Here is a 26,397-nt window from a genome sequence, read left to right as displayed (position 1 = left end):
CAATTCACAATAGCTGCACTTTATCTAATAACCCGCACAGCCAAGATTTTGGTAGCAGTAATTAAGTTCTTCCCATTCAATTACGCTTTCAGTTGCAGCTCTAACCTGTTTAGATAGACGTCTTCTACATTTCCCTCCTCATATAGAACTTTATCCAGCTCCTAAATGCCAAGCTATTTGTATCCACTATCCTCAGGGTCACTAATTAAATCTCCATCCGATAACTCAAACCCCACTACTACATACACGCCTTCCTTTTTCCATTTCTTCATATATGTTCATACTGAGGACTTCGCGGATAATTCATGCCGAACTTAGTAAACATGTACTACAACTGCTCCCAGTTGAAGACCATGTGCATGTTAAATTCCCCGTTCCTAATCTTGATGATTTTTATAAATTTTTCATTTCTTTTTCTCTTTTTTTTTTATCTCGTTTCAAATGGAAATGTCACGTCAATTATTTTTTTATATATACCCAGGCCTATTCCCCATTATTTTAGGAAGTGATAGTCACAACAAGACACACACCAGACATTCCATTCATTTCCCAGCTCAAAGAGGAGAGCACCGTCCTATGCTCGGGTCAAGGGCATAGAATGCAACCCCCAACATCAGCAGTAGGGCCCAACAGCATATGCTGGTTTACCCCCGCCGCATTTGATTCTGTATCACTTTGAGCAACATCAAATTCACTCATCCGCTCACAAACACTCTCCAAGCTTTCCTATCATTTATAAACTCTCTCGCTTTTCTCACTCCAACACCTCTAACCACCAAAGCTTTCCTCATTCCATCCATTCACACAAACCGAGGTTTGCCTCTGGTTCTGCTGCCTACCACTTCTGCCTTCATCACCCTCCTTACCATCCACTCCTTGTCCATCCTCTCTATGTGGCCAAACCACCTCAAAATTCGTCTATCCATTTTGGTTGTTAGTTTTTCTCTCATTCTTGTTTGCCTTCGCACCTCCTCATTCCTCATCCTATTCATCCGTGTCACACCAACCATAGCCCTCAGACATCTCATCTCAAACACATCTAGTCGCCTCCTTTCCGCTTTTTCATCCCCCACGTCTCTGCACCATATAACATTGTCGGCCCTCATACACACCTCTTTTCGCTTTCATACTCAACCTTTTATCTCTCAGCATACCTTCCACAACTCGAAGTATCTTACTCACCTCCCTCACTCTGTATCTCACTTCCTCAGCCAACCCCCCCCTCGTCCACCGTCACATGAGATTCCAAATACTTAAAAACACTCACCTCCTCTAACATCTCACCATTTATACTCACATCCATCCTACCAGCCATTCCATCTCTCGAACATCTCATCACCTTACTCTGAACTACATTCACTTTCAGATTCCTCCTCTCACACACTCTTCCAAACTCTATCACCAGTCTCCTCAGTTGCTCTTCCGAATCCACCACCAGTGCTGTATCATCAGCAAGCAACAACTGGCTCTTTTCTTTTCCAGAAAACAAGAAAAAAGTCAATTATAATACGTATAATTTGTTTTTGTCAACGACATGATATACGAAATGTGTTCGAAAAGTATCTGCCTTTATTTTTTCCCTTCAAAGCTAATACCACGTAGGCAGATTCCTTTGGGTGGGAGACGATTCCACCTTCCTTCGCATGCGAGAAAAGTTTCGCTCCAGTAGACCGCATCAGTTCCCTGCTGTTATGCCTACTGGACAGACGTGTAGTGCACGATCGTTGGATTTTCATTTTCACGCAACATGACCAAACGCATAGAGCAGAGATATTGCATCAGGTTTTGCCAAAAGCTTGGGGATACTTAATCTCAAACCTTTCAGGAGATTTAGTTGGAGTTTGGTGATGATGCAATGGGCAAAACTCAGCTCAAGAAGTAGTACAACCGCTTCAATTATGGCCGTTCCTCAATGGAGAGCGAGGCAAGCTCAGGCAGGCCATCCACAAGCGGAAACGAGAAGCCAATTGAGACGATTCGGCGAATAAACATGGAAGATCGTCGAGTAATAATCTAGGAAATTGCTCATTAAGTGGGAATAAGTACAGGCTCAATGCATTCCATTTTAACGAAGGATTTATACATGCAGAGAGTATCAGTGAAGTTCGTCTGCAAGGTGCTGGCGGAGTCACAGAAGCAACTCCGCATGGAAATCGCTTAGGCCACGCTGGACTATGCAAACCACGATGCAGACTTATGAAAACCACCATCGCTGATGATAAAACATGGGTTTATGGTTACGACCCGGAAACCAAGTCGCTGTCCTCCCAATGGAAGCATCTATTATCACTAAGGCTCAAAAATGCACGACAGGTTCGCAGCAATGTGCAGGTAATGTTAACTTGTTTCTATGACTCCCGTGGTATTGTACATCATGAATACCCACCAAAAAGCCAACCAATCAATAAGGAATCCTACCTGGAGGATATACGTCGCCTTCACGATGTTGTGCCTCGAAAGCGACAGGACATGTGGGCGGCGAAGAATTGACAACTTCACCATGACAATGCGCTTGCTCATTCCGCTTACATAATCCAAGCTTTCCTCGTCAAGAACAACACACCACTTGTTCAACAGGCTCCCTGCTTTCCCGACTTGGCACCGCATGACATCTGGCTCTTCCCCAAGCTGAAAGCCACGCTGTAAATAAAAAGATTTGAATCGTGAGAGGAAATTATGAGAAAACGACGAAGTTCCATATCATTCCATACAAGGGGTTCCGCTGGGAGAAATGTGTGAACTCTCAACGGAAGCACTTTGAAGGTGTTTAAATAAAATTTGTGAAAAGTACAAAATTGTTGGGGTTTATTTATGACCAAATATCGCATACTTTTTGAACGAGCCTCGTTTACGTCTTTCACTTTTTATAGGAAAGTCGCACAACAACCTCTCCTAATGCAATAACAAAGAAATCAATATCATCATCATCATTATCATTATTATTGTTATTAGTAAGGCGGCGAGCCGGCAGAATCGTTAACACACTGGACAAAATGCTTTGCGGTATTTCTTCCGTCATCACGTTCTGAGTTCAAAACCGCAGAGGTCAGCTTCGTCTTTCATCGGGGTCGATAAAATAAGTACTACTTGAACACTAAGGCACAATGTAATTGACTTACCCCTGCCAATAAAACTGCTAGCCTTGTGCCAAAATTTGAAGCAAATTATTAAGGTGTAGAGATGGCAGAATCGTTATCGCGTCTGTTAAAATGCTTGACGGTATTTCTTGCATCTTTACGTTCTAACATCGAATTCCACCAAGGTCAACTTCCATCCTTTCGGGTTAGTTCGATATATATTTCTTTACTACCCACAAGGGGATACACACAGAGGGGACAAACAAGGACAGACAAACGGATTAAGTCGATTACATCGACCCCAGCGCGTAACTGGTACTTAATTTATCGAGCCCCGAAAGGATGAAAGGCAAAGTCAACTTCGGCGGAATTTGAACTCAGAACGTTGCGGCAGACGAAATACGGCTACACATTTCGCCCGGCGTGCTAACGTTTCTGCCAGCTCGCCGCCTTTACTGCCTTAGTTCGATATAATTGACTTAACCCTGCCCCTAAAATAGTTGGCCGTGTGCCAAAATTAGAAAGAATTATTATTAACCTTTGGTTTGGCTGTGCTTCACATTGGCTCCCGAATGTTTGTTAAGTTTTGAAGAAATTATTTGTTTACTATAGAAAATTTTTGGTTGAAACATTAGATGGAGGCCCCTACTTTACTGTGTGATACGAGATACTAACTAATTGTGGAGTAAAGGGCACGATATTTGTAATATTTATTTGCTTTCGTCTGTTTTCTTTTCGCCTGTTTGGAAATGAAGTGACGACAACATCCACCAACAGATTTAACGAAAAGTTAGCGGGAAATTCTCGTACTACTACAAACTTGCACGAGAAAACCAACAGCAACAATAGTACATGCTACAGTGACAACAACGCAATAGCAACATCATCAACAACAACAACAGCAACAAAAGCAACAGTAACAGCAACAACAACAAAAATAACAACGGCAACGGGGTGACTTCAAAGGCAAGCAATCGTTTACTGGTATGGTGGTACTCAGTACCTCTAACTTATCCTAAACAACAAGGAGGCTCGCGAAACAGCAACAGGGAACTAACTCCCTACTCAGCATATTTAAGGAGATGGATGTGTCGCGTTGAGATTGACAAAGTTCTACCTTGGTTGAACATCTAGTAGTAGTTGACTTGTATCACTTAGAACGGAAGTGACATATTCTCCAAAGTAAAAGGAACGGAGAAGGAATTTTGTTCTGGGACTACAGCGGCCATCTTCCTGCTGGTCAAACCGGACTAGTTTGAAAAGATCCCAAATCTTATCCACCTGTCCAATTGAATGAATCTGCAATTGAGGGTAAACAACGAAAGATGCTACTTGTGTGGTATGAAAACCATTTCAGAGGAATTCCTATCATCAACAATGAGGAGAAAAGGACCCCAATGCTGCCGACGCCGCAAACCAACAGCAGTAGCAGCGTACAGTAGTAACATCAGTAGCGAAGGGAACAGAAACAACGACGGCAATAGCAGCAAAACCAGCAACAGCAACAACGAGACCCACAACAGAACCAAACCCGTCACCTAGGAAAATTTCGTGTTTAACTTCTTCTCAATTACAATCCTCTCCCCCACTCCTTTTCAAACATACACATGGACACGCACGCAAATATACCTCCACTCTTCCCAAATCGGATCTTTCCGACATGGTCATATCATCTTGCGAGTGGGGCGGTACAGCTAAGCTGATAAAAACAAATAAAAATCTTCATCGAATCTACACCCACACCAAACACAGAAAATCCACAATTCTACTAACACCCCACTCAACTAAAATTGAATATACACACGAACAGTATGAGCAGACTAACACATAAACACATGAGCAAAGCACATTCTTCTCGAACTTTGTTAAGGTGCAGGAATAAAATGATGTTCTTCAAGGAAAAAGGAAAACATTGAAGTAGAGATTTTCAGGTTCAGCACTTTCATTACGCCAAAATTTTGAAATTATTAAGGGTGAACTTAGAAACATATAAACTCAAACTTCCATGGACACCAAGTCACCCGTTTCATTTTCTCCTTTTCCACTATCTACAAACACAACAGCTCTGAGAGTGAGGTGTATAAATGCCCGTGGTCTGGGATCATCCTGGAGGTGGGGTCATTTACTCGATGACCTCAGGTCGCTAGGTTCGGATGTGATAATCATCAGCAAGTCCAGGATTTCTGACACACGCACCATAATACCTACTTTCTGCGATTTTGAAATCTTCGCATTTCTTACTCAGCCCGGAATGGAGCGGGACGGAGCGGCTGTGTTGTTTCAGAAAGGCCAAGGCCTTGAAATATGGTCGATGTCTTTGGACCTGGACGATAAGATATGGTTCTAGTCGTGAACAATAATGAAAGTGATGTCTTCAAACTAGTCAAAGTGATTGCCCGACTGGGAGAGGCGACCGGATATTTTCAGACCTTTCACAGTTTTCCTGACAACATCCTTTAAAGCCAGCGAGAAATTGGAATGTTATATTGATTGCACGTCTGGGTTACGTGGGTCTGACAAGAAGAGGTGGGTATAAAAGCCTAGCAACTGTACTCAATCGTTTCCAGTTGTTTGATAGGTACCAACTAGATCACCGAATCCCTCCATACGGACAGGAAGCAAGAGCATCGGATCATTCATATCGTATCCAAATAGTTTTCTATGGCCAGTAAAAACGAGAAGCATAGATTATCTACAAGTCGAAATTGTCGGTCACACGCTCAACAAATTTGGGACCTAGATAGTTTTTATAGACAGAGACTCGGCAACTGGAAACTGAACGCACAGACCGGATTAGAAAACTAGTTATGATACGTGCTCTGTTTCATGAAGAATAAAAGCTGTTCGATAGGTCCGAGTAGCAGAGGCACAGCGTTGCAACAAAGTCACAATTTGGTCTTTGACAGATTGTGAGGGTACGTGCTATTCCATTCCAAGCAGATGCGTGTGGTTTTCCAATGGCACTTCGCTCAAGTGTTTGAGGCAGGCGGTAGACTGGAGAGCGGGGTGAAATTTACCGCCTACCTCAACAGCCTGTCACCGTTCTCGACTGAGGCTGAATACAACTGATGAAATAAGGGAAGAAATGGCTTGACGGTCTGCTTTACGAGATTTATCTTCATGTCCGTGGGGTTTTCTTGACAACTGCAACTGACAGAAGAACGAGAGAACTCCCAATTCAGAGAAAAGATTGTGGTGGTGGGGCTGAGAAAGGACCTGAATAAGGGGAAATGATTTTAACAACTTCTAGCCATAACTCTGCTAAATGTAAAATTTTGGTCAAGGTATTAACTAAGAGGTTGATGCTTGTCATTGATACTCTAGTAGGTGAGATATAGACATGTGCCATACCAAGCAGATCTATCCGTGACAACCGTCACCTCAACTGATACATCATAGAAAGTGTGGGTAAAGAACCTGATATGAGAGGAACCCTGATAAATTTAGATTACTCGAAAGATTTCGATGGGGTCGACCATCAATACTTTGCGGCTATTCTGAAGGCAGATGGTTTCAGGCCCATTTTCGGAAGTCGGATCACGACAGTGACATTACTTAATGGTCAGGGTAAATGTTTACTTGTAAGAAAAGTTCAGCATCATGCGATCAATCCGTCAAGAACGTCCTCTCTTCCCTTCTGTACGTATTGACCCTAGAGCCACTACTGCGGAAGCTGGAGGTTTCGAGGGGCATCCTGCGAGAACTAAGAAAAGGAAGACCCAGGTTTGCGCATACATACAACGTCAGTGTAATAGAGACAGAAACCAAGTACATCGAAGTGATAGATACAACGAGAATACAAGGCGGTGACAAGAGCAAAAAGTAACATGAGGTGAGCCTGCAGCTTGGTACCTGGAAAGGTAAAACGATACAATTCAATGGTAAATCCAAGCCATCCTGAAGTTGTTCCCTCAGTCTCCCATGTAAGCTACTAAATTTCCTTTACCAGTGCCCTTGAACTAAATCTGGTCCTGAGCTATTCCAGTTCGGCATTCTTCCCAACACTTTACTCATTAATGCACTAGATCCTTTTAGATCTAGCTGTTTCTCACTAACCACCTCTTCCCTCGCTTTCTTTAACCGTACTGCATCTTCATTGTGACTAACTGATCTATTCTTTTCTGTTATCTGGAAAACTTACCTGCTATTGCTATGATACGCTGTTTCAACTCTTCCATGACTATCCCTAATCCTTTCTCTTTGACTAAGTAGTTTTTCACAAGACAAAATTTAAATCTTCTTTCAGAACTTACCTTGTTACTCAGATTTTGTCATAGAGTCTTCGCTTTATTTTCTAATTTCCATTTTAACAAATGTTCCTTCATAATCTTTTCTCGGGGAATACCTATTCTGCTAGTAACTACTCCCCCTCATGCAAAAATCAGTAAAGTTAGTATCACCTATATTTTTAGTACCTATCATATTGATAAAAGAATCTACGTTCCTATTAATATCTAGTAACTTCCTTCTATTAACACCTTTTAATGCTGGTAATATTTTTCTTTCTTCTTTACCCACTGCGTCTAACAACTCATCTAAATTCTTCTAATCTACCTCACTTAAGTCGCTGGTGGCAATTTTCCCTTCTGGATTGGTGGTGCTATTATTTTTTCTTCTAGTTTCTTCTTTGGCTTCAACTGTATCACTAATGTTAGTTGTTTGTTCTACTTCTTGATTTCTCTTTTGTTTTTAGTTCTCTTGTGATTTCTTCTACCCCCAATTCTTCCATCCAGAACTGGGGGTAGAAGTCTTAACTCTGTTAATTCAAACACACCTTTTTTTCTTTACCCAAAGTGCTAACATACGCTTTCTGTAAGCCGTTAATTTGGGTTCACTTTCCAAGTAGTACTGCATCACTACCTTGTTCCCTTCGCTTATCCATTTCTTTCTCGAACCACTGCCAAGCAACAGGCCTTCCCTTAAAGGTCAGGCTCACTTACTCTGTTATCACGAGAGTTTGTGTAAACTCATGTCTCTCATAAACTGAGGTAAGGCAATGTTCGTGTATGTTCATTCTTATTTTTACCTCGTGTTTCCACTGCACTACCGAGCGCAGCTCTGTATATCTTGGTATGTGCTGTAGTTTCTTATTATTATTATTCTTATTCTATGTTTGACTTTTGCTTTATATTTGTACAAGTTGGCTCCAAGTTTCACCCAGAGACCTCAAGAGACAACAGGTTGGAAGTTCATGTTGTTGTTATGCCTAGTGTGCCATATATTTGTTGTTTTTTTATGTTGTACTAGTGAATGTCTAAAAAAAAAGAACGAAAATTATGTATGTTTTAAACCCTGAGATTACATACAAAGTATTTTGCGTAGGATATGAGCAGTTCCCATGAGCACTATCTTTTGAATTTTTGCCATTTTTGGGTTTCCTGGTATCTGAGTTAGGTAGCAATCAGCCCCTTTTGCTATCATTCATCAGCCCCTTTTGCTATCATTCTTCTTCTTATTATTATAATAATAATAATAATAATAATTATTATTATTATTATTATTATTATTATTATTATTATTATTATTATTATTGTTGTTGTTGCTGTTGTTGTTGAGTGGCAGCAATGCATGCCATCAAAGTGGCACTGGAGTGCAAATATACGAAGCCCAATATACCCATCATGACTACCCGTCCGATAAAGGTACACTAGGCACGTGCATCACAACCATATCTGCATGACATGGTGATCTTATATCAAGACAAACAGGACATGCAGGTGCGGGTTCAGTTAGAATTTTTTGTTTAGGCTGAGCAGCCCATCCCGCTCAAAAGGTCCCTGAGTAAGGTTTTTTTTAGGATGAACAAAACACCCATGTTTCCAGAGGTGATTATCCAAACTCCGAAGAATTCCTCTCAACACATACCTATGATGCTACCCAACCACTTCTGCTCATGATCAAAGATGCATATATCATCAACCACTAATGGACATGCTCAACTGGTTAAACAACTGACAAGCAAATCTGTGGTATTGAGTAGAATATTTGCTGTAGCTCGTCTTTTATACCAAGACAAAACAATGTACATGATAACACTACCAATCAGTTAAGATCAGAAACCATGAGAGCCACTACGTCGTACTGCATAAGGGCATTTATTATTATTATTATTATTCTATGTTTGACTTTTGCTTTATGTTTGTACAAGTTGGCTCCAAGACAACAAGAGACAACAAGTTGGAAGTTCACGTTGTTGTTATGCCCAGTGTGCCATATATTTGGGGGTTTTTGGTGTTGTACTAGTGAATGTCTAATAAATAAATTTTTTTTTAAATTGTTTGTTTTAAACATTGAGATTACATAGAGAGTATTTTGCGTAGGATATGAGCAGTTCCCATGAGCACTATCTTGTGAATTTCTGCCATTTTGGGGTTTCCTGGTATCTGAGTTAGGTAGTAATCAGCCCCTTTCGCTATCATTCCCAGGGCACCTATGACAACAGGTATTGTTTTAGTTTTCCGGTTCCACATTTTGCTGATTTCTATTTCAAGATCTTTATATTTGCTCAGTTTTTGGTAGGTCTTGACAGATACGTTTATATCGATTGGGACAGTCATATCAATGAGGAGGCATGTTCTTTGTCTGAAGTCTTTCAATATGATGTCTGGCCTATTTGCATCTATCTTTCTGTCAGTTTGAATGGTAAAGTTCCAGAGGAGTGAGATGTGGTAATTTTCAAGCACTGGAGGTGGTTTGTGTTCCCACCAGTTTTTTTCATGGGGCAAATCCAGGTGTTTGCCAATTACCCAGTGAATATATTGTGCAGCTCTATCATACCTGTTGAGGTACTCTGTAGGCGCTAGAAGACTGCACTTGAAGACAACATGATCAATGGTTTCATTTTGTTGTCGACATACACGACATGTTGGGCTACTGCCGTTCTTTAATATGTTGGCCTGGTAGTTTCTTGTTGGTAGGTATTGGTCTTGAGCTGCTATGATAAACCCTCTGTTTCAGATTTTAAGCCAGAGGTCATTAGCTATTGATGGGTCAGGGCTTTGTCAATATCTGCATTATTCGCTCTCTTTGGGTATTTGCCATTGAGAGGTTTTTCTTGCCATTTATCATTCAGAATATCTAAGACAGCAGTTTTAGCACGGGTTTTCATGCGCTTAGCTTTTTCTGTGCTTGTTTCTTGTATGTCTATCTCTAATTCCGAAAATTGTTGTACTCGGAATTCACTTAGATATTCCTTTGCCTGTTTTGTTACTGAGTATGATGCTTTCTTGTTTTCATGTTTTGAGACAAGTTTTAACATCCAGTTCTCAGACTTTTTCAGGTAGGTGTCTAGGCCAATTGTAGCAATCTTCATTGTTATTGCCAGTTGTAAAAGACCACGGCCCCCGTCTTTTCTTGGCAGATAAAGTAGTTCTGTATCTGCCTTAGGGTGGTGCATTCTATGCATTGTCAACAGTTTTCGTATTTTTCTGTCAAGCTGACATATTTCAGTAATTGATCAGTTAACGATATTGAAACTGTAAGTCACGACTGGTATGGCTAAAGCATTGATCGCTTCGATCCTGTTTCTTGCATTCAGCTGTCTTGAGTATTGCTCTCACTCTTCGATAACATTCTCTCCTGATCCTTCCCTTCATCTTCGAATGCCTTATTCTGTCCCCATCAATTACCCCTAGGTGCTTGTAGCTCTCCGCTGGGTCTAATTCTTTTATCAAACATTTTATACCCGTACTACGCGTCATTGAGCAGTTTTGAGAGAGGTATTAAGGCTAAACAAAAGAGAAGTGGTGATAGTGAGTCACCCTGGAAAATGCCACATGAAATTTTTACATCTCCAGCGTTTAGAGATTCATTGTCACTGTTCAAAGTTAGTATGGTTCTCCATGATCTCATACTTACAGTCAAAAAGTTTCGCAGAGTAGGAGCTATCTTATACATTTCCAGGCATTTCTTAATCCAGCTATGTGGTAGGCTATCAAAAGCCTTTTTATAGTCTATCCAGGCTATTGATAAGTTTTTGTGTTGTTTGTGACAGTCTTCTAAGATCATCTTATTGATAAGTAGTTGATCTTTACAACCGTATGATCCACGTTTACATCCTTTCTGTTCATTAGGGAATATGCTGCTGTCTGTTAAAAAAACTATAAGTATATTCCGTCAGGACAGATGTTATCGTTTTATACATAGTTGTTAAGCAGGTTATGGGTCTATAGTTTTTCGGTTCATTTGTTTCTTCACTTTTTGGAAGCAGAAATGTTAACCCATTAACTAGCCAAAGAGGCATCCTACTAGGGCGTTGCAAAACATCATTGTAAAGTTCTGTTAGCAGTTCATGGCTCTCTGGGAAGGCATTCAGCCAGAAGTTAGGAATTTTATCCTTTCCTTGAGACTTCCATTTGCTTGACCTCCTGAGAGTAGATCTTATATATTCTACCGTGACACCCTCTCACTTTTGCTCTTCTAAGGAGTCCAGTTCTGTAGATATTCTATCAATCCAGGGGACCTTTTCGTTGTGTGTTTTTTCTTCTGCCCAAATTTTATTCCAAAATCCCTGCACTTTTTTTGATGGTACAGACCTTACTGTAACTGCTGTTTTTCCTATCTTCCTGTAAAAACTTTTGGGGTTATTTTTGAACATGTTGTTGTCCTTGAAAAATCTAACACGCTTTTCATACCTCGCTATGCGGGCAGCTTTAGCAGATACCTTTTGTTTGATGGTTTCTATGGTGGCATCAATATCAAGTATAGTTTTCATATTATATTTTTACATTAATTTTTGGGTTTTTGTAGGTTTGGTAGTCTTGTGAACCTTAAGGTTTTTCAAATATTCAATGTCAGATCTAAATAGTTTAATTTGTTGTTGCAAACGCTCTTGCCAAGGAGGCTTTTTGTGGGAATGTTGCCGTTTTCTAATCTTTACACCACATAGGATCGTTGAGATTTTCGCGGATGCATAGTATAGGTGGTTGAGATCTGTGATATCAACATCATTAGCTGAAATTATATCCTTTAGTGCAAGCCGGATTTTACCAATTATTTTCATGTTTTGGTTAGAGTTGCGGATTTTAGGGAGTGTATCCCGTTCATCCATGCTGGTTTCTTTAATTTTCAGCCATTCAATCATGATTTGATTTTTTAGCTCATGTAGTTCTGTTGGGTCAATATTTGTGTGACTATCTTTATCTATTTGATGTTCATCTGTCTTAGTGTTTATGATTGGTTCAGGGAATATTTCACTTTGCCTACTACTTATACTAACTCTTTCAATCTTTACTTCGTTTTTATCAGCCCTGGGCTGGTCTATAATTATTTACTCTGTATTATCTTCTCTAGCTGCAGCTACGTTCATTTTATCCGTTACTGCTTGTCTAACTTAATCAATCTCTACTTCAGTCAGTAATTTTTTTTTTATAAAGTTTCTTCTGACGTTGGCAAGTTTGTTACTGTCTGTGTAGGGTCTTACTTCAGGGTGTTTCTGTCTCCAGTTTAAGTATGTTTGTACAGTGTTAGATTTATCTGTGGGGAAATATATGGCAAGGTAGAAGGCCGCAAGAACTTCTTTATTATCTTCCCTAGACCATTATTATTATTATTATTATTATTATTATTATTATTATTATTATTATTATTATTATTATTATTATTATTATTACTTTTAATCTGCATGACTTGCCGAGACACACCCAACGTCCTAGGGCGAGTAAAGGATAAGAAGTGTTACAGTATGACTGAAAGCTTGGGGAGGGAAGTGACAGGAGCAGTAGCGAAATATCTTCATGTAATAGAACACAGACATTTAAATGGACACGGTTTTTCTAGGGATGTAGGCAATACTTGTCAGCACAATCTTTTGGATTTCTCTGAGACATGGTTCTCCTGGGATCTTATCTAGACGTTTCTAGCATCCCTTTTTTTATCTAACAGGAACAGTTCTCGTTTTAAGATGCCACGTCTTTTGTATTTCAATTTCCAGGTCCTTATATTTATTTAATTTGTCAAATTCCTTTATAGATATATTTTTATCAGTGGGAACACTTACCTCTATTAGTCTACATGTATTGTCTTCCCTATCTTTGATAATTATCCTGGATCGTTTGATAATTAGCTTGGATCGTTCTGTCAGTGTTGACTGGAAAATCCCAGAGGATAGTGACATTTTTACCTTCAACGACTAGCTCATTATCATTATTATTATTATTATTATTATTATTATTATTATTATTATTATTATTATATTATTATTATTATCGTTGTTGTTGTTGTTACACGTCAGTCATATATGATATCATGAATCTAGCTACAAACCATCCTCGTTCCTCACACGACATAATTTTAAACTCTTCTGAAATAATGGAAGAGTGTTGCAAATTCATCGTAATTAAGCCTAATCAGGTATAACTCAAACATGAACAAACTGATAACTCCCTTGCATTTACAGAAAATCTCATTAAAATAATGAGAAACACTAAAGTTTCAGGAAAAAATATCGAAGTCTTTCAAAGAACAGAGAGATCTAAGTCGAGAATGACTGAAACTATATGATATGATAAAGGAAATCATATTCGTTATGGAGTATATATCCATAATTTATAGACAACCACTTAGCGAAATCAAAAACGCCAATTAACTCGTTGAAAATACAAGCAGTGAAGCCATCACTAATAAGATATCAATGTGGAGTCTTTTACTTAAAATATATTTAAATGAAAAATTATTATGCATCAGTGACCACGTGGATAATAACGTTAGTTCACTTGATTTAGAAATACAGGAGCCAGATCCAGCCAGCTAATATTTAACATTCAGGAATGAGACACCTAATAGCTATCGACGATCAAACAAGTCGAAACGCAGCGTCGATGTAAATATTAGGGTATTTTTCAACTGTAACGATGATTTAAATATTTCCAAAACTTCTAATCGTATTAAAAATAACATATCGCAGATATTTAATCAAGTAGAAAGTCATATGGAATTCTATATAATTATAGATAAGTAAACGGTGATATTTAATTAAAAGATAAATATCCAAGCACATTGTTTCATCAACTGTAAAAATAATTAATCATCTAACATAATCGTTACTGTCTTACATTGTTTTTTGGGGGGTTGGTATTTTTGTCATTTATTATAGCAATGAAACGTTCTTTATCCACTACAAAGAAGATATACTTGTCTGAGTCGTGCACCTACAATAATGTTGTTTATAAAATTGGTGTCAAATTCATGTCTATCAACGGCTGCGACACGTGTTACTGTATGCTTTCTAAAGAAATCATTTGCACAAAGAAAAAATGCAATGCTGAAAGTAAGTGTGCTCTTTTCTTTTAGTGTTATTTGCTGCTGACATTGATGATCTTGACTTTGAGTTCAGCACTTACGATGAACGTATTTCAATGCAAAACAACAAGATTGTAGTCATTGCCATTCGTTATGTGACATCTTTTTTGTGTGATGAACTAAGTTAAACAATAATTCACCTTTCGTGTCTGTCATTTGGCTTCATCTCAGAGACAAGTGCATAGGATAGACAGAAATAGATTAAAGCAAGATGAGCTGACAAAATATTTTTAAGGAAGTAAGAAAGCGGATCTTCAGTTCATATTGAATTCGTGTAAAACAATTCTTTCAGAATCAAGACAGAAGAAAACTTCCTCAGTATGCCGCTACAATGGACAAATATATATATTTGGACAAACGTTCACAGCTGTAGATAAATGTAATCAGTGCGGTTGCAAGGCCAACGGAAACATAGTATGCACCAAAACTATATGCCCTGCCACAACAACTAAAGGTAATACTAAAAAATGTTTGAGAAATAGGATGCACTGAGCTATGATAAATGTGATCACCGTTTTATAAAAAAAATCTTATTGTTCTTATCAAAGTGAGAATTTATTTTCAAACCTGCATGGAATAAAAAAAAATACATAGATAGAAATCATTTCCCTAATTTCGTTTGGAAAATTTTTCTGCATTACATTTGTTTCCAGAATCTTTTCTAATATAAATTTCCTTAATAAGGTGACCATGGTCTTGTTTTATATGCTGAATATTATAACAAGTCAGATATACTACTATGAAGAATAATAGGATTTGATAAAGAGTATTATTAGCGGAAGTGAAATGTTTTTAAAACTAAATAAAGAAAAAAAAACGAAGGTCAACCATAAATTTAATACATCGTTTTTTAATGATTTCTTTTATAATTTAATAATTTAAAAATTCCAATTTTCTCGGTGCCTCATTGTGTGAACCTAGTCAGTTTCTAACATAATAACTACGCTGTGTTGTGGAAGTTAGACCTTAGAATTCCATTAGTGCTTGCCGTATAAAATTATTTGTGTGGTGTTTGTGAAGTATTATACACATAAAACAATGTATTAACTTGATAGATTATGCCTTTTGCCTGTAGAGTGTGACACACAACTTCCAGTCTTATCAATAAGTAAGATAAATACCTCTTGAAGTAACCAGAAACTCATAAAACCGAACCGACCCTCCAGTTCCAAGGTGTTAAATGGACGAGAGGTAGTTATGTCAATCTATTGCAAGTAGTATTCACATCGGAGGCGGAGTGGAGCTCTTATGAGCTTAACACCATTACTGTTATAGTACCTCAACTATCTCAGCTTTACGGTATTATTTGTTGAACAGATTCAAAATAAACTGTATTTCCTTGCATTCTCTCTATATTTAAATTTATTTACCATTTTAGTGTTGCCTCTTCCAATAGCTGCATTTAGGGCCAGAAAACATAAACAATTGACGTTTCATGTCTACCTTTCATCCATATTTCGGATACAACTATACTTAAGATATTGCATTTCATATGAACTGACTAAAAGCTTATACTTGAGGCAATGTGGCATATTGAAATTAAAACTCAATTCCTGTAAAACTTTACTTTCAGCAATTCCAATAAGGAAGGGCGACACTTCTGCAATTTGCCGTTACCATGGAAAAATATACATATTTGGACAGACATTTATTTCTATAGATAAATGTAATCAGTGCAGCTGCAGGTCCAAAGGAAACGTGGAGTGTACCCAGAAAATATGCTCTCCACAAAGTGAAGGTAATGTCAGCGCTATTTTTATAAGACATACTAAGCACAATAAATATAATTTACTGTTTGCAACTAAATGAAAGAATCTTGTAATTTTAAGTAGTGCATAAAATGTGAAATAGATATAGTTTTGTGTCATTGTCATTCAGAGAACAGCATGCTACTGATTTAAAATTGCCTTGCGCTATATTTGATTTTGCCACATTTAGGGTTCTTTTAACGAAACGAAAATATCTTGAAGTAAAGATAAAAATTTCGAAAAATAAATTAGAATTAAATTACTTCCTTTAATGGTGATCTAATGAAAATTGATTTTGACTTTGAGATTTGTACTTCCTAAAAATGCTTTTCAAAGTATAATATGAAATGTGTAGTTTTTGTTTTCTTACAAAGCACTAACTCTGGTCGTTTAATCATATTAATAATTTGTTATATTGTGGGTATTTTGTTAGATACGGAAAGAAACAATGTAAATATATTATCTCATTGTCTTACATATACGAGGGTAATGAGCTGAATGTTTCTTTTCTTCGTGGGTGTGGGGCGTCACTTGGATCGTCAACAATCACACTTTTTTTTTCTTTTTTTATATAAAGCACATCTTTTAGAAACTACAACAGAAAAGGTCAACCTTTACGCTGAATGCCGCTACAATGGACGCATATATATATTTGGACAAACGTTCCCATCCGTAGATAAGTGTAATCAGTGCAGCTGCAAGAACAAAGGAGTTATAAGTTGTGGCAAGAAAACATGCGCCCCTCAAAAAATGCAAGGTAATACTAAAAGATATTTATGGAATATCTGACACTGAATGCTATGTTCATTGTTTTATATAAAATATATCGTTTACGTCTAAATGAAGGTTTACAGTACTTTTAATTCTTAATTGTCGGGCTTATTTCTTGTTTCTCACTCTCCTCTTTTACTCTCATCATCTCTTGTTACTCTTCTATTTCATCCCTCTTGTCTGTGTCACAAACTACTCAACCAGTTAATCTCTTGTCTATTATCTTCTGGGGAGAGGGTGCTGTATTCAAAGTTTTATTTAATTTGTTTAAAACATTTATTTTATTTCCTTTTTTGCGAGAGCAGCAGAAAAAATCGACATTACTGTAGAGTGCCGCTACAATGGGAAATCATATGTATTTGGACAGACGTTCCTTGCCACAGATAAATGCAATCAGTGCAGCTGCAAATCCAAAGGAAAAATAGTATGTGCCAAAGAGAAATGTCAAGGTAATACTTGTTATTTTGGAAGTAAAATATATTTGAAAATTATATGCTAAATTATTCTAGAAATATGTATCCATAGCGTCCTCATGTCGTCAGGCACCCAGACAGTCTTTTCTTTAATGTAATGTCAGTTTTGTTAAATTCTCGATTCACCTTCTCGTTTACAGTTAGTACGAATTGCCACCTCCAGAAATAGGGATAGTTTTAATAAATCTGAATGATATATATATATATATATATATATATTTCAAAGTGGGGCGTTCATACATACATACATGCATACATACATACATACATACATACATACATACATACATACATACACATACATACATACATACATACATGCATACATACATCTCTTACAATTTACATTAGAAATTACAGCTCACCAATTCTCAAACTAAACTACCTCCACATGTAAAGCAGTAGAACTATCAAAGAATTGACGGCAACGTTGACAACGAGCAAAGGCGTCAAGGAAAAGGTCAAGAACATAAATACAATAAACAGGAAGCATTCTATTTTCTATTGCCTGCTCCAATAACCGATGTATATTTTGTATAGAAGGTAGCAAACTGAAATTTTGTTGAATTTTTTATAAAATTTGTTTCAGAAAATACAGCGCAGAAGAGCAGGAAATCTTCCTCAGTTTGCCGTTATAATGGACAAGTATACATAATTGGACAGATATTTGTCGCTATAGATAAATGTAATCGTTGCAGCTGCAAGCCTCAAGGCATTATAATATGTACCAAACAGACATGCCCACCCCCACAAAAGGAAGGTAATATTGAAAAACTTTTGTAAAAACACGTACTGACGATTATATGTTTAAATTTGAACATCATTACATAAATAGCTAGCCGAAATATTCAGTGTTGGTTGGGATCAAAATTCAAGAAATTAATGTTAGCTTCACAAAATAATTAAATTATTGCAATGCTTTTTGGTTAAATGTGAGCGGAAAATTTCGGATTAAACAACACTATTTTTTCCTCTGGATTTCTATATTCTAAACAAATTACAGTTGTGATTGCAATTGTGAAGAAAATCTATAAATTCAGGGTTTTTTTCAATCCCCCACTTCAAACCCGAACCTCAAACCCTAGCTTCTAAAATAACCCTATCCCTAAATCCCAACTCCTAAACTGTAGCCTTAAAACATAACCCAAACCCCAATCCTGTGAGTATGTGTGTGAGTGAATGCGTGAGTGAATGCGTGAGTGAATGTGAGAGACAGGGCGTGCATATTCAAGTGCGAGTGTTTATATATATATCCTTATAAAAAGCAAAATTTGTTTGATTGTACGTTGACCAATGAAAACACTAAATAAAATTGATATTTCAAGTTTTTCGTGTCATTTAAATTGATTTCACCATTCCGCAGATAACTGTGCACTTATTTTCCGAAAACGGATCGGGGGGGGGGCAGTTGATGGTGTATTGGCTCCTATTTCTAGCAATCCACTTACTGCCTATTTCACCATAATGTTTTTATAGCGAAAAAGTACTCTACCTACCACTCAATCCACTCCCAACTTTCTCTAACTTAATACGTTATATTTATTCCTTTGAAGTCACCGCCGGACCTCTGCTTTCTATATGTCCCTCTCTATGTCTCTATCTCTTTCATTATCTCCCTCTCTCTCTCTCTCTCTCTCTCTCTGATAGTATGTGTATGTCTCTCTCACGACCTCTACCTCTTTTTCTCTCTAGAGAAAAAAACACATGCGAGATAGACAGAGAAAGGGGCTTACGAAGAAAAAACAAGTGAGATGCCGGACCTCTGCTTTCTCTTTATATATATATGTCCCTCTCTCTCTCACTCTAGTTGCATATGTGTGTCTCTCTCTCACTACCTCTACCTCTTTTTCTCTCTAGAGATAAAATATGAGACAGATAGAAAGTGGGTTAGGGAGAAAAAACAAGTGTGACAGAGGGGAGATGGAGATAACTATATCTATAAATCTATCGACAAAGTTGTTCACGAGGACGATACTGTTCATTATTCTGTTGAATTCCTCAACAGTGTGGAACCGTCCTGTTTGCCGCCACCCAACTTGAATTGAAGAAGGGCGCAGCCATCGTGCTTCTCAGAAACCTGGATCAGCCAAGGTTGTGCTATGGTACACGTATGATTGTGACTGGATTACAGCCTCACATTATCGAAGCAAAAATTCTCACTGGGTGTGGTAACGGAGACATTGTATTTATACCTAGAATATCACAAACAGATGTCCCCTTTCGTTTCAAACGATTGCAATTCCCAGTCAGAGTCAGTTATGCATTGACCATTAATAAGTCCCAAGGTCTAACACTGCAGGATGTCTGTCTCCATCTAGAAGAGGGTTGTTTCTCACATGGCCAGTTGTATGTAGGAAGCCCACAGAAACTCTTCATATATGCTCCAACGTAAAAAGTTAAAAACATTGTATATACTGAAGTTCCGTAAATGTTTTGTAATTGTTGTACAATACATTTCTCTATTATTATCTTTATTACTCTTTGTATATAGATATTGTAAATAAATCCTTAAAATTTTGTCATGCAATATTTAAATACTCTTTTACAACTTTTATTGTAAGGAAAATGGGCATTACGATAGCTGTCAATATGTACCTTATGAATGCATTTTAACACAGTACAGACCGAACCGAAGGCCGGGAGTTTCGCTAGTACATGTGTGTGTGTGTGTGGTGTGTGTGTGTGTGTGTGTGTGTGTGTGTGTGTGCGTGTGTGTGTGTGTGTGTGTGTGTGTGCGTGTGTGTGCGTGTGTACATGTGTGTATGTGTGTACATGTGTGTGAGAGCAATTGGCTCAATGGTAAGATTATCGGGCTCACAATCGTGAGGTTGTGAGTTCCATTCCAGGACCGGGTTATGTGTTGTGTTCTTGAGCTAGACACTTTATTTTCACGTTGCTCCAGAGTTCACTGGTGCGACGTCACTGGTGCCAAACTGTATCGACATTTGCCTTTCCCTTGGAAAACATCAGTGGAGAAGGAAAGCTGGTATGCATGGGTGATTGCTGGTCTTCTATAAAACAACTTGGCCCAGACTTGACTTGTACCTCAGAGGGTAACTTTCTAGGTGCAATCCCATGGTCATCCATGGCAGAAGGGAGTCTTTCATGTATGTATGTATATTAATAATAATAATAATAATAATAATGATGATGATAATGATAATGGTAATGATAATAATAATAATAATAATAATAATAATAATAATGATAATGATAATAATAATAATAATAATAATAATATAATAATAATAATAATAATAATAATAATAATAAATGCCCTGATGCAGTACCAGGCAGTGGCTCTCATGGATTCTGATCTTAACTGATTGGAAGTGTTATCATGTAGCTTTGTCTTGGTATAAAAGATGGGCTGCAGCAAATATTCTGCTCAATACCACAGATTTGCTTCTCAGTTGTTTGACCTTAACCAGCTGATCATGTCCCTTAGTGGCTGACGATATGTGCATCTCTGGTCACGAGCAGAAGTAGTGGGGGAGCATCATAGCCATGTGTTGAGAGGGATTCTTTGGGGTTTGAATAATTCACCTCTGGAAACATGGGTGGTTCGTTCAACATCCTTAAACAACCCTTATTCAGGGACCTTTTGAAAGGGATGGGTAACTCGACCAGAAGAAAATTCTAACTGGGCCCCACCTACAAGGTCATGTGCTGTTTATCTTGATATGAGATCACCATGTCACGCACATATGGTTGTGATGCATGTGCCTAGTGTACCCTTATCAGACGGGTAGTCATGATGGGTATACTGGGCTTCGTATATTTTGCACCAGTGTTACTTTGATGACATGCACTGCTCTCTCACTCAATAATAATAATAATAATAATAATAATAATAATAATAATAATAATAATAGTCGCGAAATTCTTTCTTTCCGGGATCCCTGTATCTCACTCTACATATGCTCTGCGTAGACATATTATACCCTTTTGGAATCAGAATGATCCTGGGATTGAAAATCAGTAGGAATTCAATGTGGAACTGGAACAATAGAATGGCTGCTTTACAGAATTAATTCTCATCCGTCCTTAATCTTTGATCAAACACCACCGAGACGTATAGTCATTATAGACGTATTATAGTCATGCTATTTAGCCCTCTTTAGTTTTGGGCTGCAGGCCTTATTAGCCCTCCGCAGAAGCTAGGTTAAAAGATCGCAGAGTGCGGCTTTTAAGCTGGTATATATATATATATATATATATATATATATATATATATATATATATATATATATATATATATATATGAGTGGGGGGACAAACAAAAGAAGGGCACTCAACAAATTTATTGGGAGTTAGATGTATGGCTCAAAATAGTTTGATTCAAATTCGTTGGTACTCTGAGTTTCAAGTGCGATGCTAGTATTCAGCCATTTTGAATTTGAATTCAAATGCAAAATGACTGAAGACTAGCATTACACTTGAAACTCAAGAGCACCAACGAATTTGAATCAAATTGTTTTGATCCATATATATATATATATATATATATATATATATATATATATATATATAATATATATATATATATGATAAGTATTTCTGTCATGTTATAGATATGTGTGTATGTGTGTGTTTATAGCAGTATGTATAGTATTGGTGTTCAAGGTGAACTAAGGTTTGCTGGATCATGTAATTGCTTTAATTTAGTGGTTAGGGTATTCAGCTCACGATCGTAAAGTCGTGTGTTCAATTCCCGGCGATGTGATGTACCTTGCAGCAAGACACTTTATTTCTCGTTGCTCCGTCCACTCAACTGGCAAAAATGAACTGTACCTCTAACACCAAAGGGCCAGCCTCGTCACTTTCTGTGTCACGCTGAGTCTCCCTGAGAACCATGTTAAGGTTATGCATGCTCAACCACTCTCACGGTAATTTCACATGCAGGCTGTCTCGTTGATCGGATCGACTGGAACCCTCGTCGTCGCAATCAATGGAATGCCAGTCTCATATATGAATGATACTGAGTGTACTTCAGTATGCACTCAATACACATTCATAAGTGTATCTTATGACATGAATAAATGTATATTTACTTGAGCACGTTTTTGTGTACAAATGTGTAAACCATCTCGACTCTTTTCAGATGCACTATGTTTAAGATTATTATATGAAAGAGACTTTACCATTACTTCTAGTATATCAAATCAACTAAATTGTGACACTTTCATTGGCTTTTGTATGTATATAAGTAAGTGCTCTATGCATAGTAGCATATTGTATGTTTAATTCGTCTCATGGTTTAAGATCAACACCAGGTAGCATTTTGGATTTCTTTAGTAGAGTCTACTTTGTTGCAAGCATTCGGGTCAGATGTCGTCTGAGGACACTTCTGTCCTTCTCTCCTATTTGTCTCATTGGCTCTGTGAAAGGTCATGGGCACTGCCCATAACTACTGGAGAGCGTCTTTGAACATATTCACACATTCATATACATGAACATATACATCATATCTCTTTTCTCTTTTACTTATTTCAGTCATTAGACTGTGGCCATACTGAAGTACCGCCTTCAAAAATTTTAGAACCTTTTTTTTCTTCTAAGCCTAGTACTTATTCTATCAGTATCTTTACCAAAATGCCAAGTTGCGTAAATACACCAACACCGGTTGTCAAGCGGTTGCAAGGGAAAAACACAAACAGAAACACACACACACACACACACACACACACACACACACAAGCACATACGAAGAGGTACTCAATAGCAACTGGAAATGTTCTCTGAGGGACAAGCTCGTTGTAATTCAGGCTTTCCACCGTTGGAACCCACTTGATGCGACCCTCAGGGATCAGCCTACTCACCGACGTCGTCGGGTCGTACTGCCACGTGATGCGTCTTTGTTTTGCGATGTTCTCCCCTGTTAGTCGATTTTTGTGATGGCTGAAACGAAGGAACAGCATGCTTCCGTGAAATTCTGTTTTATGCTGGGGAAAACAGCGGCGAAACAATTGACATACTTCAAACAACTCACAAGGACGTGAGTGGTTTTCATGCTTTAGGAAGAGTCACTTGTCGCTTGAGGATAAACGTCGTTCAGGAAGACCGTCGACCTCCCTGAAGGAATGAAACCATCATGAAAATTCATGAACTGTTCTTGGAGGGCTGTTACCGAACAATTGACGAATTGGTTGATATGACTGGTGTGTCCTGGAGCTCCTGCCAACGAATTTTGAGCAAGGAATAGTGAATGAAAAGAGTTGCAGCAAAATTTGTGCCTCGCTTGCTCTCGGAAGATCAAAAGCAGTCACGGGTGAATGTATTTCGTTAAATGATAGAAAAATTGGAAGTTGATCCGGACCTTTCTTTTCGAAGGTTATCATTGATGACGAAAGTTGCTGCTACGGAACTTGCAGATGTGAAAGAGGTGAAGAAAAAAACGACGAAGGTGTTAAAAAGCATCACTTCGCAAGAGTTCCTCTACTGCTTCGAATAGTGGAAAAGGCGCCTGGGTTGATGCATTGCTACAAATGGAGAATACTTAGAAATCGATAAAAGTGTAAACGTGTAAAACTAAGTGAATAAAATGATATTGCAAAATTTCGATTTCTTTTGGGCACACCCTAGTATAGTATTTGATTTGTAAGTCGAGCGACTGCATGTATGCCACTGTTCCAATTTTTCTCTCCACTACTACTCCCTATGAGATTTTGTGACTTACTACAACTCTTTACTACAACTCTTTTACCTCTCTCTTTCTCTAACCTTAACTTGAAGCTACGTCTAGCTCACACTTTTACTCTTTTACTTGTTTCAGTCATTTGACTGTGGCCATGCTGGAGCACCACCTTTAGTCGAACAAATCGACCCCATGACTTATTCTTTGTAAGCCTAGTACTTATTCTATCGGTCTCTTTTGCTGAACCGCTAAGTTAGGGGACGTAAACACACCAACATCTGTTGTCAAGCGATGTTGGTGGGGACAAACACAGACACACAAACATATACACACACATACATATATACATATATAGAACGAGCTTCTTTCAGTTTCCATCTACCAAATTCACTCACAAGGCTTTGGTCGGCCCGAGGCTATAGTAGAAGACACTTGCCCAAGGTGCCACGCAGTGGTACTGAACCTGGAACCATATGGTTCATAAGCAAGCTACTTACCACACAGCCACTCCTACACTTTAACAGTCTTTCTTCCATACTTTAAGTATTAAGTTTGTTTCTAAATGAGAGAATCTTGTGATTTTAAATCGCACCTAAAATATGAAATATAGTTTGGCATCATTCTGACAACCTCCTAACAGTGATTTAAAAAGCTGTCTCATAGTTGTTTTTGCCGTATTTAGATTTCTGTTAACGGAACGAAAATATTTTGAAGTCTATATTGAAAACAATTTTGAAAAACAAAGAGAATTAAAATGGCTGTTGTGTGTTCTTAGCCGTGCTCTTACACGTTTAATTCTATGAATTCTTATATACTGCGTCGATACGGTCAGAGACACGGAATTAAGTAAACAGTTAACTTTTCCTGTCTATTTTTTTCTCAACAATCCCAGAGACAATGTACGCGTATGATATTATCTCGTTATTTTACAATTACAAGAATGATGAAGTGAATTATTCTTTTTTTCGTGAGGTGGGGTGTATTTTATAGCCCCTAAATTCATACGGAATTTGTATACAGCTTATCTTACAGAATCTGGTGGTGAAAGAAAGATCAACATTTTCGCTGTATGCCGCTACAAAGGACGCACTTATGTACTTGGGGAAACGTTCACAGCCGAAGATAAATGTAATGAATGCAGTTGCAAAAGAAAAGGTGCAGTAATATGTACCAAAAAGCCAGTGTGTTCTCCAACAATAGCAGGTAATAACTAAAAGTTATTTATAGAAGACCTTGCACAGAATTGCGTCTAAAAGTCTTGCCGAACTTTCAATTCCTCTACGAATTATAAAAAGACGAGCTTGGTAACATTAGTAACATGCACTGATACTAATTTTAAAATCATCCTCCAATATACTTCTTTCCTTTCTTCGTATTCTAACAAAATTGGTGTTCTATTGTGAAGCATAATTTTCGGATTGGAACAAATATTTTGTTTACAAAACAAAATTATTTGAAACATGCGTTGGAAAAAATGAGTTTAAATTCTAAACTCTCGTTCCATTTAGAACAAATGGTGCTTAATAATTTGGGCTATCTTAATCTATTATATTCTTGTGATACTAATTTCTTGATTCCCTCGTGTGGTTGCTGTGTGAGTCGTTATGTGGTGTTGCGAAAGTCAGGACTTCAATGGATTCTATTACTATAAGTGTCGTGGGCATCACAAAGTATGTCCTCCCTGCAGAAGTTAAATACTAAAATAAACTGTAACTATAAATAAATGCCAATTTGAATTCTAAGACAGGATCTTAGAATGTTGATCTCATATGATCTCGCTCTTTTGTTTGCATTATCTGTTTCAATGACCAACGTTCCGCAGTCATTGATTCATTTCAAAAATTTATACTTCACACGTTTCTTTTGTTAGACAAGTCTTGGACTGTGGTAAACATTTCAGTTTTCTTGTCTATAGTTTGACTTGATTTCAAAAATGGCAACACACATGATGTCGTCTCATTTGACATGCTAATATCTTATGAACTAAATTACTGCTTCTTATGGAATGACACTCTATTCAAAATCTTCGTGTAATTCTGGGTTTCTTTTTTTTTTTTTGTATCTTTTCTTTCAGAAATTTCAGTAAAATGCCACTACAATGGCAAAACATATACCATTGGAGTTACGTTTAATGCTGCTGACAAATGCAATAAATGCACTTGCAAGGCAAAAGGAAATGTTGACTGTACCACAAAGATATGCGTTTTCTCAGAAACTCATGGTAACATTAAAAATTATTCTTTTAAACAATTTATAAAAACTTAATCATGGTTTTATAAAAAAAAAATGAAATATTTACGATTAAGGAAATTTGACGCCAATCGGTTAGTAATACGTCTTGTTATAACTAACCTTTATAAATAAATGGCAATTGGAACTGTAAAAAAGACGTC

The 26,397-nt window shown here is 37.6% G+C and overlaps 1 protein-coding gene across 1 annotated transcript in view; it reads left to right on the top strand.

Annotated features, from left to right (window-relative positions):
* The window catches only part of LOC115217671, a 337,402-nt gene that overhangs the window by 95,134 nt on the left and 215,871 nt on the right, over nt 1-26,397 (top strand). Inside the window, exons 13-20 of the mRNA XM_036507562.1 lie at nt 14,170-14,343; nt 14,668-14,829; nt 15,949-16,113; nt 16,701-16,880; nt 17,197-17,343; nt 17,957-18,127; nt 25,025-25,207; nt 26,079-26,225. Coding sequence (XP_036363455.1) covers nt 14,170-14,343; nt 14,668-14,829; nt 15,949-16,113; nt 16,701-16,880; nt 17,197-17,343; nt 17,957-18,127; nt 25,025-25,207; nt 26,079-26,225 — 1,329 coding nt within the window. The remainder of the gene's footprint in view (nt 1-14,169; nt 14,344-14,667; nt 14,830-15,948; nt 16,114-16,700; nt 16,881-17,196; nt 17,344-17,956; nt 18,128-25,024; nt 25,208-26,078; nt 26,226-26,397) is intronic.

Source organism: Octopus sinensis, linkage group LG11 (genome assembly GCF_006345805.1).
Source record: "Octopus sinensis linkage group LG11, ASM634580v1, whole genome shotgun sequence".
Lineage (NCBI taxonomy): Eukaryota > Metazoa > Mollusca > Cephalopoda > Octopoda > Octopodidae > Octopus > Octopus sinensis.
This window is presented reverse-complemented; position numbering and strand designations above follow the sequence as displayed.